Here is an 18,232-nt window from a genome sequence, read left to right on the forward strand (position 1 = left end):
TAGATGTTTGAATGGCAGTCGCAGTCAGGTCACATTGTGGATACCGAAGTACGACACCCAAAGTAAATTACAACTCCTGAAATGTGACACTAATATCGAATATTCTGGAAAAATGTGACTGTTAAGGGTTATTAACTTCTTCACCATCACATAATATGTAAAATCGTTTAGCAGTCGCATAATCCACTCAGTCTGGAAAAATTCCTTATTTTAGTGATCTATTAGTTGTCACCAACGACATTAAGACCGAACAAATCTTCATAAAATTTTCTGATATGCGGAAAAGTATGTCATTGCTGTTCCTAGTCGACTGAATTTTTGTGGAATGCTATTTTCAATTACAGCCCTGCTTCCTCAAATGAAGTATTTGACTCTATTTTGCCGCGCGGGGTAGCCGCGCGGTCAGTGTGTCTTGTCACGGTCCGTGTGGCTCCCCCCGTCGGGTCGGAGGTTCGAGTCCTCCCACGGGCATGGGTGTATGTGTCGTCCTTACCGTAAGTTAGTTTAAGTTAGATTAAGTGGTGTGTAAGCTTAGGGACCGATTACCTTAGCAGTTTGGTCACATAAGATCTTACCAAAAATTTGCCGGCCGAAGTGGCCGTGCGGTTAAAGGCGCTGCAGTCTGGAACCGCAAGACCGCTACGGTCGGAGGTTCGAATCCTGCCTCGGGCATGGATATTTGTGATGTCCTTAGGTTAGTTAGGTTTAACTAGTTCTAAGTTCTAGGGGACTAATGACCTCAGCAGTTGAGTCCCATAGTGCTCAGATTCATTTGAACCATTTTTTTTACCAAAAATTTCCAATTTTTGACTCTATTTTCTCTAGAACAGTTAGGAAATAATTATATTCCAACATGTGGATGTGCACTGATTCAGTTTATTTGTGATACTGTGTTGGGCACTAGCTGGAATTTCACAATACTCTGAGTTACTTTCATCATATTATCAACATTATTCAATTCGAGCATCATTTCTCTTGTCTTAATTTTTTCTGAATGTACTGCACATTTTTTTTTTTTTTTTGCAGAAAGCAACTAATTCAAAAAAATTTCGCTTATCATTAAATAATATATTTCAACCCATTACCTAAGGTTTTTTACTGCCTTCTGAATGAATTATTTGGAAATTTTTAGGAAAGCTAATTTCATATATTAATAGAAAATTGTAAAGAAATGCACTGAATTTCACACAGTGATCTCTATCAGTAAAAGCCTTCTCATAGTTCTGGCACTCATCGTTCGTAAAATATTGTATGCTGTTATCATTAATAAGGCTCACTCTGGTGTTTAGACATGTCTCTGAACTTTAGGGTGCTACGTTTTTCATTTTCAATCATCCACCGTGCTCAGACAGCGGGTAGACAACTATCGTTACTCTTGTGGAGTTTGCTAGTGTTACTCTTGTGGCGTTTATAATAACATGGTAGTAATTCGAAGTTCCTGAGCTTTCCTGGCATGACCGTGACCCTGTTCTGCTTTCAGGTGTTTCCAAAAGAACTGGACTATTTATCGAGCATATACAAACGTATTTACGTAAAATGAATATTTGATTGAAATGTCACTTCAAAGCGCACCTTTGCAAATTTTTGACAAACACGTTTTTAGTTCACATGACATTATTAGTAACTTGACAGCTACACCACGCAAAGACAGGCTCGCGTAAAATAGTAGCCTGCATATCGCGAATGAATTCTATGGCTCCGGTTTTCATTCTACGTTTCACGCTAGACAGAGCGTCTGACAAATACACTACTGGCCATTAAAATTGCTACACCAAGAAGAAATGCAGATGATAAACGGGAATTCGTTGAACAAATATATTATACTAGAACTGACATGTGATTATATTTTCACGCATTTTGGGTGCATAGATCCTGAGAAATCAGTACCCAGAACAGCCACCTCTGACCATAATAACGGCCTTGATGCGCCTGGGCATTGAGTCAAACAGAGCTTGGATGGCGTGTACAAGTTCAGCTGCCCATGCAGCCTCAACACGATACCGCAACTCATCAAGAGTAGCGACTGGCGTATTGTGACGAACCAGTTGCTCGACCACCATTGACCAGACGTTTTCAATTGGTGAGAGATCTGGAGAATGTGCTGGCCAGGGCAGCAGTCGAACATTTTGGGTATCCAGAAAGGTCCGTACAGGACCTGCAACACGCGGTCGTGCATTATCCTGCTGAAATGGAGGGTTTCGCAGGGATCGAATGAGGGGTAGAGCCATGGGTCGTAACACATCTGAAATGTAACGTCCACTGTTCAAAGTGTCATCAATGGGAACAAGAGGTGACCGAAACGTGTAACCAATGGCACCCCATACCATCACGCCGGGTGATACGCCAGTATGGCGAAGACGAGTACATGGTTCCAATGTGCGTTCACCGCGATGTCGCCAAACACGGATGCGACCGTCATGATGCTCTAAACAGAACCTGGATTCATCCGAATAAATGACGTTCTGCCATTCGCGCACCCAGATTCGTCGTTGAGTACACCATCGCAGGTGCTCCTCTCTGTGATGCAGGGTGAAGGGTAACCGCAGCCATGGTCTCCTCACTGATAGTCCATGCTGCTGCAAACGTCGTCGAACTGTTCGTGCAGATGGTTGTTGTCTTGCAAATGTCCCCCTCTGTTGACTCAGGGATCGAGACGTGGCTGCACGATCCGTTACAGCCATGCGGATAAGATGCCTGTCATCTCGACTGCTAGTGATACGAGGCAGTTGGGATCCAGCACGGCGTTCCGCATTACCCTCCTGAACCCACCGATTCCATATTCTGCTAACAGTCATTGGATCTCGACCAACGCGAGCAGCAATGTCGCGATAAGATAATCCGCAATCGTGATGGTACGCGTTTCTCCTCCTTACACGAGGCATCACAACAACGTTTCACCAGGCAACGCCAGTCAGCTGCTGTTTGTGTATGAGAAATCGGTTGGAAACTTTCCTCATGTCAGCACGTTGTAGGTGTTGCCACCGGAGCCCACCTTGTGTGAATGCTCTGAAAAGCTAATCATTTGCATATCACAGCATCTTCTTCCTGTTGGTTAAATTTCTAGTCTGTAGCACGTCATCTTCATGGTGTAGCAAGTTTAATGGCCAGTAGGGCATGATGAGTAAATCACGGAACACCATAAAGAATATGAGCCACGTGTGCGCTTATAATTCGATCATTAATAAATGCTGACTTCATTGTAGAAATGGAAATAGTGCACCATCTTATCCACTAATGACGAAAATATTCATCTTTATCATAATTGAGGAGTTGAGGGTACAAGTTGAAGTGAAATTTCACAATAAGATGATCTAAATACACATTTTGTAAGCTAAAGTGTTGATATATTCTGAGTAAAAGAAGTAAAAGCGATTTCTTGGGTATAGCTGCAGTTTGTGATGATAAAGCATAAGCACCAAGTCAATGCCTGGACTGCGCTTTGAACACAACTAGTACAAGTGAACTGACAGAGAAAAGGAGAATTGCTACTTTCTATAATGAAGTAACAAGTTCGTATTTTTTAAAAGTACAACAATAGCCTAATGTGTATGCTTTTAAGAGTACGTACAGAGATATTTAATACATGTCTAAAAACACAATATTTGGAAATACTGGATGTACGTATTGAGGCAAGATCAAAATTCTGACACAATAGACAACAATTTCGTTCACTATGGCCAGACATGGAGTATGGAATTTGATAAAGATTTTGGTATGTCTTAAAAGGCAAAGTAACACTTCAAATATGTATTTGTTCCTCAAAACAGGTCTAAGCAGTGAAGGAGGTCAGTAGAAAGCTTTCCGTAGCAGATATGAAAACATAAAACTTTCTTTCAATTGAAGCCATGAATGTCATAGCAAAGGAAAAAGTTGCTAAGGACACAGAAGGAAACAAAACACAATGGAAGAATATCAGGTGCATCTGCATCAGCAAAGAAAATCCTCTAACAGAGCAGTTCAAGTATTCACTAAACCTTGATCTTGTGTTCATAGAAGTGGATTTTATGAAGCGCAATATTAGGCTTTCACCAATACATCTTCTGTAGCCTTTGCATCAAGATGAGTTTGAAACAAAATCTGACAAGCGGAAAAATTTTTAGGAAATAAATAACAAAATCCCTCCACTTTATCATGAGTTTCATTACAATATTTCCCATTCCCAGACAGCAGTTGGAGTATGAAGAGGGAGAGGAGAAAGGAGAAGATGTTGTCAAAGAAGACCGAAAAATGCGCAACACAGTGATACAGCATCACGAGTGTTGCCCAAGAAGGACATTCTTCAAGAGATATTACAGGAGGAAATGATTATGATTCTATAGACATCGACTGTGAAGAAATTGCAGAAAGTGACAATGATTAATCTCTCCTATATGTTGCAACCACGCAATTATATTTCCGTTTTGGTATGTTTATTTTATTAGCTTTTGACCTATTGGTTTTAAGCTGTTCATATTAATTTTGTTTTAATTCCTCGTATATCTTGTTTTATAACAAAATATATGTTTTACTTTGTCTGCAATGTGGGTCGTACCAAAAAGTTATTCAAAATATAGCACAGTAAATAAAATGTTTTTCCATTTGTACCTGTTTTACTCTAAAATGCTTTAAGACGCAAGGAGTATAAGTGTTTTTAGTATATTATAAAAAATAATGTAAGGGCATTACAATCTCTAATCATGCCTACAACGGTACACAGGCTAACTGACCGTCAGTGGAAAATATCTGATGTTTTGATAGCAACTCACATAATTTATAAATAGCCATTGAACTCTGGGAGTAATTTACTCAGTTTGCTTCAGCGAGCGCTTGTATCACTTTTAATCTCCGTCCCCAACCATATGAAACATCAGGCAGCTATAAATATGAAATTTCTTGTTACTTTACTTTTTGGTGCTCAAGGATGTATGTTAAAGCTGCGCACAGTTTTTGGCTACCACTTATTAATTAGTCGTGAACATTAGTTTTTGCGTTAATGTGAAATGTTCATTTCTCGCATAAGGTGAAGTCTGCCAGTATCTTATCAAATTCCTACTTTCTTGACAGGAATTTCGTATTTCCTTGCAATGTTCCGGTGTCCGAAAGTAATGAGATGTCAGTAAATTTCGCCGTCCCTACAGCAAGCCACATCTAACTTTACGAAATATATGACGGATATAGCAGAACCTTTTTTCATACTGTTTATTATACTGGCTTGCAATACTTGCTAAAAATACTTCTCGAAAATATAATATCCTCTTTCCATATGGAATGTCAGAGTTACTGCAGCCTTCTCGCACTACCTGAAGAGTCACGACTTCAGTCAGTTGACAATGCAAAAAGTACTGAAGCTACAATAAATTACTATCGCTCTTTCACCCAGCAGAAGTGGGAGAATGCAAAGCATTATTTTCCCTTCTTGTTCCATAGCACGGAAAGCGTACATTTGCGGATACTTTTTCTTGTTAGTTATACTTGCTCGTTATCACTACAAACTCTCGAAATGTCAAATGAAAATTTAGAAACACCCGACATATATAAAGAACAAGAAAGGTCCGATCACATTACAATGGGTCCCTCGCGATATTACCTTTATTCCTGAGGAACATTCTCTGTACTGAATAATTTACTGGCTTCAGTCTGTCTGTATTTTAGATGCAAAAAGGTCCATAGCCATGATAAGCTTATTGAAAGAAATTAGTTTCCTGTACTGACTTATCTGCCGCGATGTGTCACCGCACACCGTTCAATACTCCCTTACACTCGTAAATGCCATAGCTGTGTGCTGCTGTTTGTACAGAACCAGATATTATGGATACAGATGGACAACTCCGCTAACCACGCACTTGCAGTGAAACTATGTGTTGTGACCTAAAATACATGTGTTTTAACGGGTTAAACATTTTGCTTGAAAACGTTACAGTACACAAAATAAAAATAAAATGGATATAGAAAACAACCAATGCAGGAAACTAAATTATTTCAAGATATTTGTCAAGAACTCTTCGAGCTAATTGAGTCAATTTACTCCATACCCTCATGACTTTGTTCTTATTCGGCATTGTGTCACGACGCTGAAGCCCTTCCAAAACCTAGGTACTCCAATCCTTCCCGTACAGTTTGCGCTGTACTGTGTGAAAAAAAGCGTGAAGAGTATTTCACATACAGAACAAACTTTTGGAAAGAAGTTTGAATCTTTCGATAAATTTAGTTATACATGATGTTGGGGAATTCCCGTTACAGTCTTCTAGGACTTGAAGAGGGGAGTGAGTAAGTAACATTTTGAACAGCAACCTATGTCCAGAAACGTACCGTTTCCGTTCTACGACGGTTTCGGTTCAGATGTTTAACTCATCTACTTCTGTTTGAGGTACTGAATTAGGTGCGACGCAGTGCAATTATTATGTAACAATTCGAAAGGAAACATAACGAACCATCAATTTAACACTCAAGCACATTTGTCTGTATTAACACTTAAATGTTATGTGTTTACATTACTCTAAAACTAGAAAGAACCCAGCATAGTGCACGCAAAGAACAGAACTGATGCATTACGACAGCGGCTCGATGTGACGACCACCAGCGTTGTTACAGACACTGTACTTACGAAGTGTGTTGAAGTACACACTCTCCATCCCACCCGGTGTCTCTTCAGTTTACAGTACAGCGGCAAGAGCGCGTGCCAGCAGATCTCTCTAGAGGAATCTTGTAAACTGAACTTCGCATACAACCCCACAAGAAGCATTCCGCAGGAGTTAAATCCAGTAATGGCGGCGGCCACGCTGTTGGACCACCTCGGCCCATCCATTCACCGTATTCTCTGTCGAGATGTCTCCGAAGCCCAAGTTAGTAGTGAGTTAGTAGACCATCATGTAGAAACCACTTTTTCTGACCGTCATTCAGTGGCACATCACCCTGTCTACCCTATTGCATACCGGGACAAACGACTCTGAGACTTCTCGCTTTCCCTCAGCAGACGTGGACGCGTTTCACATCTAAATTGAAGCCATCGCCTATATAAGCTACTAGACAAGCTAAAAGAAAGAGACAGTCACGCTTGAATATAGTTTTAACTTACAAGGGGAAGCCACGACGTTTGGGACGCGGATTTACTGCAAACTTCGTACACTCGTAGTACTCCATGAGGACAACAAAACGTTTAAGCAGTAGCGCGTACTTCTCAAGCGTTATTGAGAAAATCGCAAGATAATATCGGTCATCCAATATATACCTGTGCACCATTTTTACCATGAAGCGGTGGCAGCCGAGTAGTTAGCGTTGAAGCCCCGTGATCGTTGGGTCGCTGGATCGAGTCCCGTTCGTCAGTTTTTCTTTATTTTCAACATAGTCATTTTCTTTACTATTTATATTACAGTTGATATAATGGGGAAAATACGTGTAATCGGATGAACTTTTATTAAATTTACAATGTTATTTGGCAGTCTACAAATTGTTATTATCACAAATAATATAATATTCATAACCATCGACTAGTAAACGAGCAAACGCATAAAGTGATACTGAAAATGTATGCTTGTCCGTGATTTGAGAAATCCCTGATACCTGGAAGGAGCCCGTAGCGACTTGTTACGTCCAACTTTATGAGCGGCACAGTGGGCTTTCGAAAGATGTACAATTAATCGTCGCTTCCGACATTACGAGGACAAGTTGCATGATGGTGTTTTTCGTAAAAACATGGAAAACATAAAGTTAAACGGCACCAGCTGCATTGAATACATGCCATGTTTCCGCATACACAAGTTCTTTTGAGGTTTTTCGTGGGGAAACTAACCTCGTTAACACTTTCAAAAATCTCTCTTTCAGACGATAATTTGGAAGCAAACCATGCATAACGCAGCATTTCCTTAAATATCGCCGCTGCTAACTGGTCATGCAGTATCGACTGTATTCTAATTGCGTCTTCACGAGAAGCAATTTCTCGTTCTCTTTATATTAAATACGAAAAAGTTTGAAGACACAGACAAGTATACATTTTCAGTATCACTTTATGCGTTTGGTCGTTTACTAGTCGATAGTAAATTATATTATTTGTGATAATAAAAGTTTGTAGACTGCCAAATAACATTGTAAATTTAATAAAAGTTCATTCGATTACACGTATTTTTCCCCTTATATCAACTGTAATATAAATAGTAAAGAAAAGACTGTGTTGAACATAAAAAAAACTAACGAACGGGACTCGATCCAGCGACCCAATAGTTACCGGGCTTGAACGCTACCCAGTCGGCTGCCGCCGGTTCGTGATAAAAATGGCCACGCACAGGTATATATTGGACGACCGAAATTATCATGCGATTTTCTCAATAACGCTTGAGAAGTACGCGCTACTGCTTACACATTTTGTTGTCCTAATGGAGTACTACGAGTGTACGAAGTCTGCGGTAAATCTGCTTTCCAAACGTCGTGGTCTCCCCTTGTTAGTTACGTTCCCTTACAACCGCATGCTCATGTGGGCCAGTTTTCCTCGCGGGATGTCAGAAGAACGAGATATTAAGTGTTTTCCAATACATACAGCAATCGCTCAATAATATTTAAATCTGGCGGTTGTGGAAGCAAGGGAAGACGTTTTATTTCGGTCTGCTGATCACCGAAAAAATGTTTGGCGTTTCCTTACATACCATGGTAATCATTATAATCTCGCATAATGCAGTTCTACGCTGGGAATAATGCCGTCAGTAATTGATCAAAATGCTCACCTAAACTGATTCGCTATACCATATTAATCGGTTTTCCTTAAAGTGTGAGCCACATCGCTCGATCATTAAATTAAGGTTAACCTTCCACTGTACTGTTTCATGACGAAGTTTTCATGTGAACCTTGTACAACATCATATGACTGCACACGACCGCTGTAGACAGCCACGGTAGACTTACGACTGTTTCCACGAATGCACCACATAAGCAGTTGCCTACAATTTGGCTTCGTCGCATATCTCGTAATGTCCAGCTCGACTGTACCGACTCCACGTAACTATCCCAGACGTTCTGACGCCCCTCAGTACACGCTGTAGTGCTAGGAACCTCGTCCCTGGGAGGGAGCTGAGAGTGGTGTGTGGTTGCAGTGGAGTCGCAGAAGGACTTCCACACGAAGCGGCTGAGCGACAGCGCGGCGACGACGCCGGCGCCCACGAGCGCCGCCACGGCCGCCGCCGGCGCGCCGCCCGCCAGCGCCGCCCCCGCACCCGCCCCCGCGCCCGTCCCCGCGTCTGCGCCGCCGCCCAGCACGCCGGCCGCCGCCGCCGCCTCCACGCCCACGCCGACGCCCGCCTCCAGCACCGCCTCCACCTCGACTACCCTACCTCCGCGTGAGTCCCCCTTCTCGCCACTACTACTGTTTCACTCCCCTCCGACAGACGATTGCTCCTTTCGAGAAATCGTCCACTCTCATTTCTATTGTCACCCTCAGTTCCACATAAATTATTTGACCATTCTTTGAAAAACTTCTGGCCATAAAGACTCGCTAATTAAATATTTGTTTTCATTATTGCGCCCTGTTAAAATTGGATAGCGAAGTTTTAAAACTGTTCTTGTGTTCAGCTAATTTGTCCACTGTAGGGTTTCTACTACTATGACCGCCAAACTGTATTGTAGATCATGTAGTGCTTAGCTTAATAGAGAAGGGAATAAGTTGTACATATCAGATGGTTATAACGAAAATGACGGTGTTCCCAGTGTTGCTGCGCGGGCTGTACACATCGCAGGACGCTGAAACATCGCACCTACGCTCGCTCGAATTGTTGCTGCTCAGAGCACTCGCGGAGTATGCTCAAAGAAAAATAACAGTTGTACTTCCTGCCGCCAGGTGAAAATGTGACGCTGTAAGCAATCAGAATGGGAAATGCTTCATGTTTTGACGTCAGTATGCTATTTGTCGCTTGGTAACGCGTGCTGTTTTCTGTTGTAAAGTGACTGTTAGAGTGAAGGGTGAAGAAGGTTGAAGTTTTCCGTATCAAATGTAATGGCTTTGAGAAGGAAGACCGTTCACTGCTGGTAAAGTTTTTAATCAGAACGGCAACAATAACAGCACTGCATTGCGCGAATATCGCGGTTGCAAATAGGTCACATGTCAATAAAGGGCTAAAGAGTACGATGAAGAAATTTGAGAAACAGGAAAATTACGTTGTGAAACAGGAAGAGAGAGGCACCCCATTCCCATGGCAGTTGTTGAAGAAGTTGCCGTAGTTACGTGCAGCACATGCCTCAGATTCTACAGCCAATGTTCGAACTGTGTCACGCGAATTGTCTCTCCCCTGGTCAACAGTTCAAAATATTTTCTCGCACAGTTTCCACTCGTACCCATATAAGACTCATAATGTGCACCAAATGAAGTCCCAACGTAGGCTAAAACACTGCGATTTTGCCATTCAGTTTTTGGCACGTGTGTAAGTAGATAACATGTGGCTGGGAAGTATTCTTTGGATGGACGAGGCACATTTTACTCTGCACGGTGCCGTGAATGCAAGAACTACCACATATGGGGTTCTGCTCCGCCACACGTTGTGCAAGAAAATCCACTGCACTCAGCTCATGTGGGTGGGCGGTGTAGTTTCAAAAGCTCCTTCATTATCGGTCCGTTTGTCTTCGAGGAAGTGGCATCTCGCAGGGCTGCTAGGTGTCTAGTGATATCTGCACGTTATAAGGACCTCCTTGTGCAACGCGTAATTCCAGCTTTGCAAGAACGTTACTGTATCCGTACCACTGTTTTCATGGAAGATGCACCGACAGCACATGTCGCTTGCCAAATAAAAGATTTGCTTCTAGGAACTTGCGGTAACGACGGCATCATCTCAAGATTTGTGGCCTTCCACGTACCCCGACCTAAATCCATCTGACTTCTGGCTGTAGGGACATATGAAAGAGCGTGTCTATCAGGGATGTATCCGCAGTCTTCCTGGTCCGGAAAGAATATAATGACATATCGCTCTGATTACACGTGTTATTTTGCGAGCGACTATCGATCATGCCGTCTGATGCTTGCAGACAACATGTTGCTGAGTCGGGAAACCTTATTTATTCGCAGTTGCGAATATGGATTATCATCAGCTGTATAATGGAACGATGAGAATGATAATTGGTGCTGAACCGTGATTGGAACCCGAATTTTCCGCTTATCGCGAGCGGTCATTTTATCATTAGGCTATCCGAACACGCCTCACGACCAGACCCAGACTTCCGTATGTTGTTATCCATGTGTCTACAACCTGCACTCGTACATCCATTATCTACATTCCCGTACTGGGGAGACATTTTAATTGAAAGTCGCTTGCCCGGTGTCGGCGGATAAATACGAATTGCAATGCCTGGTTGTTTAGAAGTACGATGGAATGTTTCTTCGGACATGCCAGAACCACCGTTATAACGTATTTGATCGTTCCTCCCCTTTTCCTGCAACGGCACCGCATTCTGACTGCTTACATCGCCATATTTTGACCTCGTGGCAAAAAGTGAAACTATTATTTTTTTCAGCATATTCCTTAGCTGCACCGATTAATGAACAAACCTACAATGTTTCAGCGTACTGCGATGTATACAGCCCGCACCGCAGTACTCGGAACATCATCAGTTTAATTATAACCAGCCAGTATAAGTCGACGGTCTTATTTGTAAGTTTTATTCGAATTTCTGTATAAAGTGCACATACGGATTATTTAATTCCAGTTATAAAACAGCAGCTATCCATCACCTGCGACACGTATGGTACCGTCTACACTTGCTCGATTGCTTACTGCTCAGTGCTACAATCCGTAAAGGGCTCGGAACGCCAATAGAACGTTCTTCCATTCTCACCTAGTCTCCGATATCCGTTTCCGTCTTCAGATCCCCACCATCTGTAGAAATTCTTCAGCACATTCTGTCCATCGTTTCCTAGACCTTCCTATTACTCTTCTTACTCCTGAATTTTCCTTTCTCCACTTATTCGCATAGGCCCTGCTCTCCATACAGGTAGTTCAGTTCTTCATTCCGTCTACATTACCGTTCTTCTTTCCATATACTGGTTAATATACCCAAAAAAGAAGCAGCCACGAGGAGAGATGGAAACGAAATTAAACTTCACTGCTGGAGAGAGAATATGACGTTATTGTGATGATTACAAAACTGCGTCAAATTTACAAAGTACTTGGCAGAATGGGTCCATTTATCAGTATGATGTTGCACACCCTCTGAATTGGATGCACGGACTAGTCCGGTTGTTAAGGTCGTCATAAAGACGTTGTATCCTCTCCAGATCCAAGCTGACCCACACTGTGATAACTGGTCCTTGGTGCTCTGGATAATCGCTTAGGACTGAGTCGACGTCCGAACTTGTCTCACACAAGTTTTATTGGGGCAAGTCTGGGGATCTTGCTGCCCACGGCAGTACCTGAACATCACGCAGACAGGTCACGGAGACACGACCCTTTTGTACGACGAGTGTTCTCCTGCCGAAAAATGGCACCACTATGTTGTTGCATATGAGGTAACACATGAGGACGCTAGGTGTCTGTGACGTCCCATTGTGGAGTCATCGTGACCTGAAGTCATAGCCAATGGCTCCCACATCATGGGGCCAGGAGTAACAACTACGTGCCTCTCCAAAACGTTAGAAGAATCAGATCGCTCCAGTGGTCGCCGACAGTGGTCATCCGGGGTAGTGCAGAATCGTGATTCAGCCTGGACACAACACGAGGCCTTTCATCAGCAGTCCACGCTTCCCAGTCACGGCAGCACTCAATACGCACCGGTTTGTGATATGGTGTTAATGATAGCCTACGCATAGTACGGCAATTCCCTAGTCTAACTGCTGCAAGTCTCAGATTTGTCCATGGTGACATGGAATGTTGCAGGGAGTCCATTACTTGTTCTCGAACGGTGGGTGCATATTTGAAGGGATTATGATATTCTTGGTGCTCACTACACAGATCCTGTCTTGTGGTGGCCAGGCGTAGTCACCGAAACCTTGACGATGAGTGCGCCTGCCCTCAAGTTGGCATGCAGTCCATCGTTGACCCACTGTCACATCCGAATGCCCCACAAACCTGGATACTGCACGACTGGACCAGACGGCTAAATGGAGACCCACAATTAGACTCCTTAAAATTTCTTTGAGCTGCTGATAACGCTGTCTCACGCGTGTGCGCAGCATTTCTGTGTCCTTCAGTGACCACTCAACATCCGACGCTGTTCACGCCCATTTTACGGGTGTACCAGGTCTGGTAACAACACTGAACACGAACAACACTAGTCCACTATGGTGACCGTTCTACCTGTCACACAGAATTGCAACTCTACTCATTTACATACTCGTAGATGGTGTGTACCCGTACGAAGTTACATTGACATCTGACTGTGCCTTCTGGGTGCTTCACTTTTTTGGTCAAGCAGTGTATACTGGCTGTCTCTCCTTTCAGTCACCCGGACCTATTTATCTGTTTTTATAGCAGATATTTGCAATTAAGTTTTTTCAACGTGTTATGGAGTTAGCCCAAAACAAATACTGCTCATCACGTCTTTCATGCGGAGTTCAGTGTCATTGGAAAACGTCAGTTTATTTCTCATTACAAATAAAATTATTTTGAAAGTGGTATTTTACGTAACCATTCGATAGAGTGGTTCCAAATTATTCTGCTGAGATACTTGTTTCATTGACATGTAGTAACAGGCACGGTAAAACACGAAGAATAACCAGTACTTCATCAGCGATTGAGCAACGCTGCTGCTTGGCGGTAGCTGTCTGAGTGGGCCAGGACGCTGCTCAGCCGCTGCTGGAGTACTACTTATTCTTCGTGTTTTACTGTTGTCGTTAACACATATCGATAAAATGAACATCACAATAGACTAATCTGGGACCGCTCTACCGAATGCGCACGTAAAATTAGTCTCTAAGGGGAAACAAATCGACACTTCCTTTCGACACTGTGCGTCGCATGAAAAACGTGATTAGCAGATTTTGTTTGAACTGATTCCAGCCACACATTACAAAAACTACAAATATCTGCCGAAACACCAGATAAACTCGTCCTGACGACTCTTCGGAAGGACATCTTACATATATTATACCGGGTGATCAAAAAGTCAGTATATATTTGAAAACTTAATAAACCACGGAATAATGTAGATAGAGAGGTAAAAATTGACACACATGCTTGGAATGACATGGGGTTTTATTAGAACCAAAAAAATTGCTAGATGAGTGAAAGATCTCTTGCGCGCCTCGTTTGGTGATGAACGTGTGCTCAGCCGCCACTTTCGTCATGCTTGGCCTCCCAGGTCCCCAGACCTCAGTCCGTGCGATTATTGGAATTGGGGTTACCAGAAGTCGCAAGTGTATCGTGATCAACCGACATTTCTAGGGATGCTGAAAGACAACATCCGACGCCAATGCCTCACCATAACTCCGGACATGCTTTACAGTGCTGTTCACAACATTATTCCTCGACTACAGCTATTGTTGAGGAATGATGAAGGACATATTGAGCATTTCCTGTAAAGAACATCATCTTTGCTTTGTCTTAGTTATGCTAATTATTGCTATTCTGATCAGATGAAGCGCCATCTGTCTGACATTTTGTGAACTTTTGTATTTTTTTGGTTCTAATAAAACCCCATGTCATTCCAAGCATGTGTGTCAATTTGTACCTCTCTATCTACATTATTCCGTGATTTATTCAGTTTTCAAATTTATACTGACTTTTTAATCACCCAGTATATATGACCCCATGTCGCCCGACATCTGTACACCTTTCTTCCCACACATAACTCTATTTACTGACTCGATTTCCGTGTCTCGTTTAAACTTTAGTTTCCTTTGCAGCTTAACATTCAGATAGCTGTTCAAGTACACGTATAAATTCAATTTGAAAAAGCCATATTCCATGCGAACCTTGTTAGTTTACAAACATCGCAATCTACAGGTAGTCTTATTTATCCAGATAAAAATACTGTGTTGACATTGGCAACTACGAAATATTCCTAAGCCTGTAAGACAAAATTGCAATGTGTTCTGTGTTTACAACCTACACCTACATCCAAATATGTAACAGCGGTTAGCCTTCACCGGTTGATAACTCACCACAAGTTTCAACAATAATGAACAGTTGGTCCATCCCACCTTCAAATATGTATTTGTGTTCCCCAAATATCATGCCGCATGTTTATTGCATTATTGGTTGTAAGCCAGCCAAAAAGTACAATTACTTCAGTCCAGAGACCGCTGTAACACTGGCTGTCCGAAATTCTAGCAAAATGTCTGTTTCTTCAGATACAAACGGTTTGTAGACCTGTTTCAATTTCTAATGTAGGACAGGAGATTTTTCATAATATACACAATTTTTGTTTCATGCAGACTTCTTTGGTTCCGCAGATTCACGTTATGGTACAAAATGAAGGAAAGAAGTTCTCCTTGTTTGGAAAGGGGTAAGTACCACTACAAGGGCTGCAGCTCACAGTCGCGTGAAGGGATTGACAAGGCAGCAAGGTAGTAGGATCAGAAAGCATACAACGACATAAGGGTTCATCAGTACGATTCCAGCAATTCTGAATTGAAGACATCCCACAAATACATCAGTTCATCGAGTGAGCAGAATTACTTGAAGTTCTCAGTTCAAAAAAGGATCTGTTTATTACATTAGAAAGAACAAAAACTAGGTAGAACAGTCATTGTTCAATTTAACGATGTCGTGCAAGTAATCTTACAAAAACAGACATTGAATGTCATCTCTGTCGTGGCACTGCTAGGAATTTTACAAATTTTTTATAATTTATATTTTATTGCAGTGTTAAGAAGGTGGATTTAGCTGTGAACAGATACTTAGAGAAATGTTTGACACCCTTCTTGAAACTGGCATGCAACGATTCAACAACATTATTTTATGAAGTTAGGTAATCCAATGCAGTTCTGTGCGTTGAGGAAGAAGTTAAGGGGCAGGTTTACACATTTGTTATTGTATAGCACTGCTGAGATTTCATGACTGAACTAAGCATAACTGCCACTAAGCCGAGACCAGGAACATTAAGAGAGTGATGAAAGAAGATGGGTGCTGGGATGTTTAGTCGTCGATCTACGCTGTTCGGCATACGGCAAGTGCAGTAGCAGGCTTCGAAATTTAGGCTCTTCTTCACTAATGAGAGGATGTTCTAGTAAAATAAAGAAAACTAAAATATGGAAGAAAACAGCAAAAATTCTTCAAGAGAAATTTCAGCTCAAAGTCAAGAAAATGTCGGCATCACACGCACCATTACGATGGCTCTTTTCCTCGGTGGTGACAGCCGCAGCAAAATGTGAAAAAAATATATCTCTAGGCAGAACAGAGTATTGTTTTATCCTGACAGGACAGAAATAATTTTTTTCTGAGGAGAGTTGACTATATACAGAAGAAAGCTGACCTTTTTTAATCTGAATTTCACTGTTCACCAACTACCACGTATATTTTTGGATAACAAAGGCAGTTTTAGCAACAAAGTATGATTACTTAAGCAGATAAAGGCGCCATTTAAATCACTTCAAAATAAACGTCTTTCAAAGAGATATCTGATTTAGTTGCTGGTGAGCTTGTTGTATACGGAAGAGCGTGCGGAAAATTTTGCACGGAACTATGTACGTTAGTCAATTTTCGATGGAGAAAACTCCGACGTTATGGACTAACTACAGAAAGAATGCTACTGAAGTGACAAGAGAGGAACAACAGGGAGACGAGAGTTTTACGCAGTGATGCAGAGTTGCGCCGGCGCGCCGCTGGACGCCTTAGGTAAGGAGCCTGCTGCCTGTGCTACTGAATATTTACTCAAGGCTCGCGGCCTCCCGCGCGTCCCGATAAGATGTTTTTCCTGTGCTCGCGCCCGCGCTCGCAGGTAGCCACGTAATAAAACCACGCCCCAGATGTCGTTAGCCGGCTTTCACGTACGATATCGCAAGTTTGCGGAGAAATAAAAAGGCGCTCATCTCGCGAAGTCCTTCCGGCGCTCTAGTTTGGCCGCCGTAGCCCGTGCAACCGAGATACTGCACGTACTACAACACCAAATTGCTCTTCTCTTATGGGACACGAGTATTATTGCAGATGTGGTCCAACGTGGTAAATATCCTCACAATATTACATTGTCTCCATCTCTTGACAGTTTCCGAGACCCCAGTAACACCCCATAGTGCTAATCCAACTTCCAGTTACTGATAACATTACATATAAGGCTCTTACCCATTTCGTACGCTGCCTCTAATGGACATTCGTTTTCTCTTTGATTATTTCTCACTGAGCCTTTACCTTTCTAACACTAAAAAGTGTGCTGGATTATCTAAAAAAAGAAGCTACCTAGTCTATAAAGTTACATCATAACGAAAACAGAAGTTGCCCTCCGCCTCAGACTCGTGCCACTAAGACTTGAGAGGAATAAATACAGACATATGCTTTAATTGATCCCTTTGGACGCGCTAATAGCTCAATATTGCAAAATAATAATATGGAACTATCTTCACTTGTTATTTTACGAGAATCTAAAAATTCTCCTACCTACTAAAGCAATGCTTTTATTACAATGCAACAGATAACTTTCTTTAGATTCCGTAGGCCACAGTTGTAACTTCTCTTCCACATATACCGATAGGTTTAATGAGTGTTTGTTTTCTACCCTTCACACACTCGCTGCGTAATACAAACAACTGTAACGCACAACATACATTTCCTTCCTTTTGATGCATACAATTCGAAAACAAATCCACTGCGGAAAATATACATCAGATTACAAGATAATAAATTAAGGAATGATCAGTTATTAAAATTTCCAAAAACTGGAAGTATATGTCTTATAAAACGCAAATCGATCATTAGTACAAAATCAGAATCTGAGAGCACATAGAAAGGAGAAACGTCTTATCGAGGACGTGAAAATGTCAAACATAGTCTTCTTAACTCATCGTTTACAACTTTCACATTCTGCTTTTTTCCTCAGAGATCATGTAAAAAATAGTACGCCTGAGGGAATAGTATCACTTCCAGCAAATTTCTGTTGTCATTTATGAAATTTCATCAGGAATTTTATTGTGTAAGTGATGCGATATTAATACAAGTCAAATTAATCAATTTGAGTCAAATTTCTCAAGGAAAGTTGTTTTGCAAGATGTCTAATTATGTCACACATGCTAAAGACAGGCTTATCACAATCAGCCCGACAATTCCGTCACTGCCACACTCACATTTTCTTTTCTTGAAACGCTGCAGAAAAGCGGTTAATGGATTCAGTCTCTCTCTTTTGGGCTATAACAAAG

General features: G+C 41.9%; 1 protein-coding gene across 1 annotated transcript in view; it reads left to right on the forward strand.

The window, feature by feature from the left end:
- The window catches only part of LOC126249498 (uncharacterized), a 983,368-nt gene that overhangs the window by 825,793 nt on the left and 139,343 nt on the right, over positions 1–18,232 (forward strand). Inside the window, exon 9 of the mRNA XM_049951150.1 lies at positions 9,060–9,302. Within this exon, the coding sequence (XP_049807107.1) occupies positions 9,060–9,302 (243 nt within the window). The remainder of the gene's footprint in view (positions 1–9,059; positions 9,303–18,232) is intronic.

This window comes from Schistocerca nitens, chromosome 3 (genome assembly GCF_023898315.1).
Source record: "Schistocerca nitens isolate TAMUIC-IGC-003100 chromosome 3, iqSchNite1.1, whole genome shotgun sequence".
Classification (NCBI taxonomy): Eukaryota; Metazoa; Arthropoda; class Insecta; order Orthoptera; family Acrididae; genus Schistocerca; species Schistocerca nitens.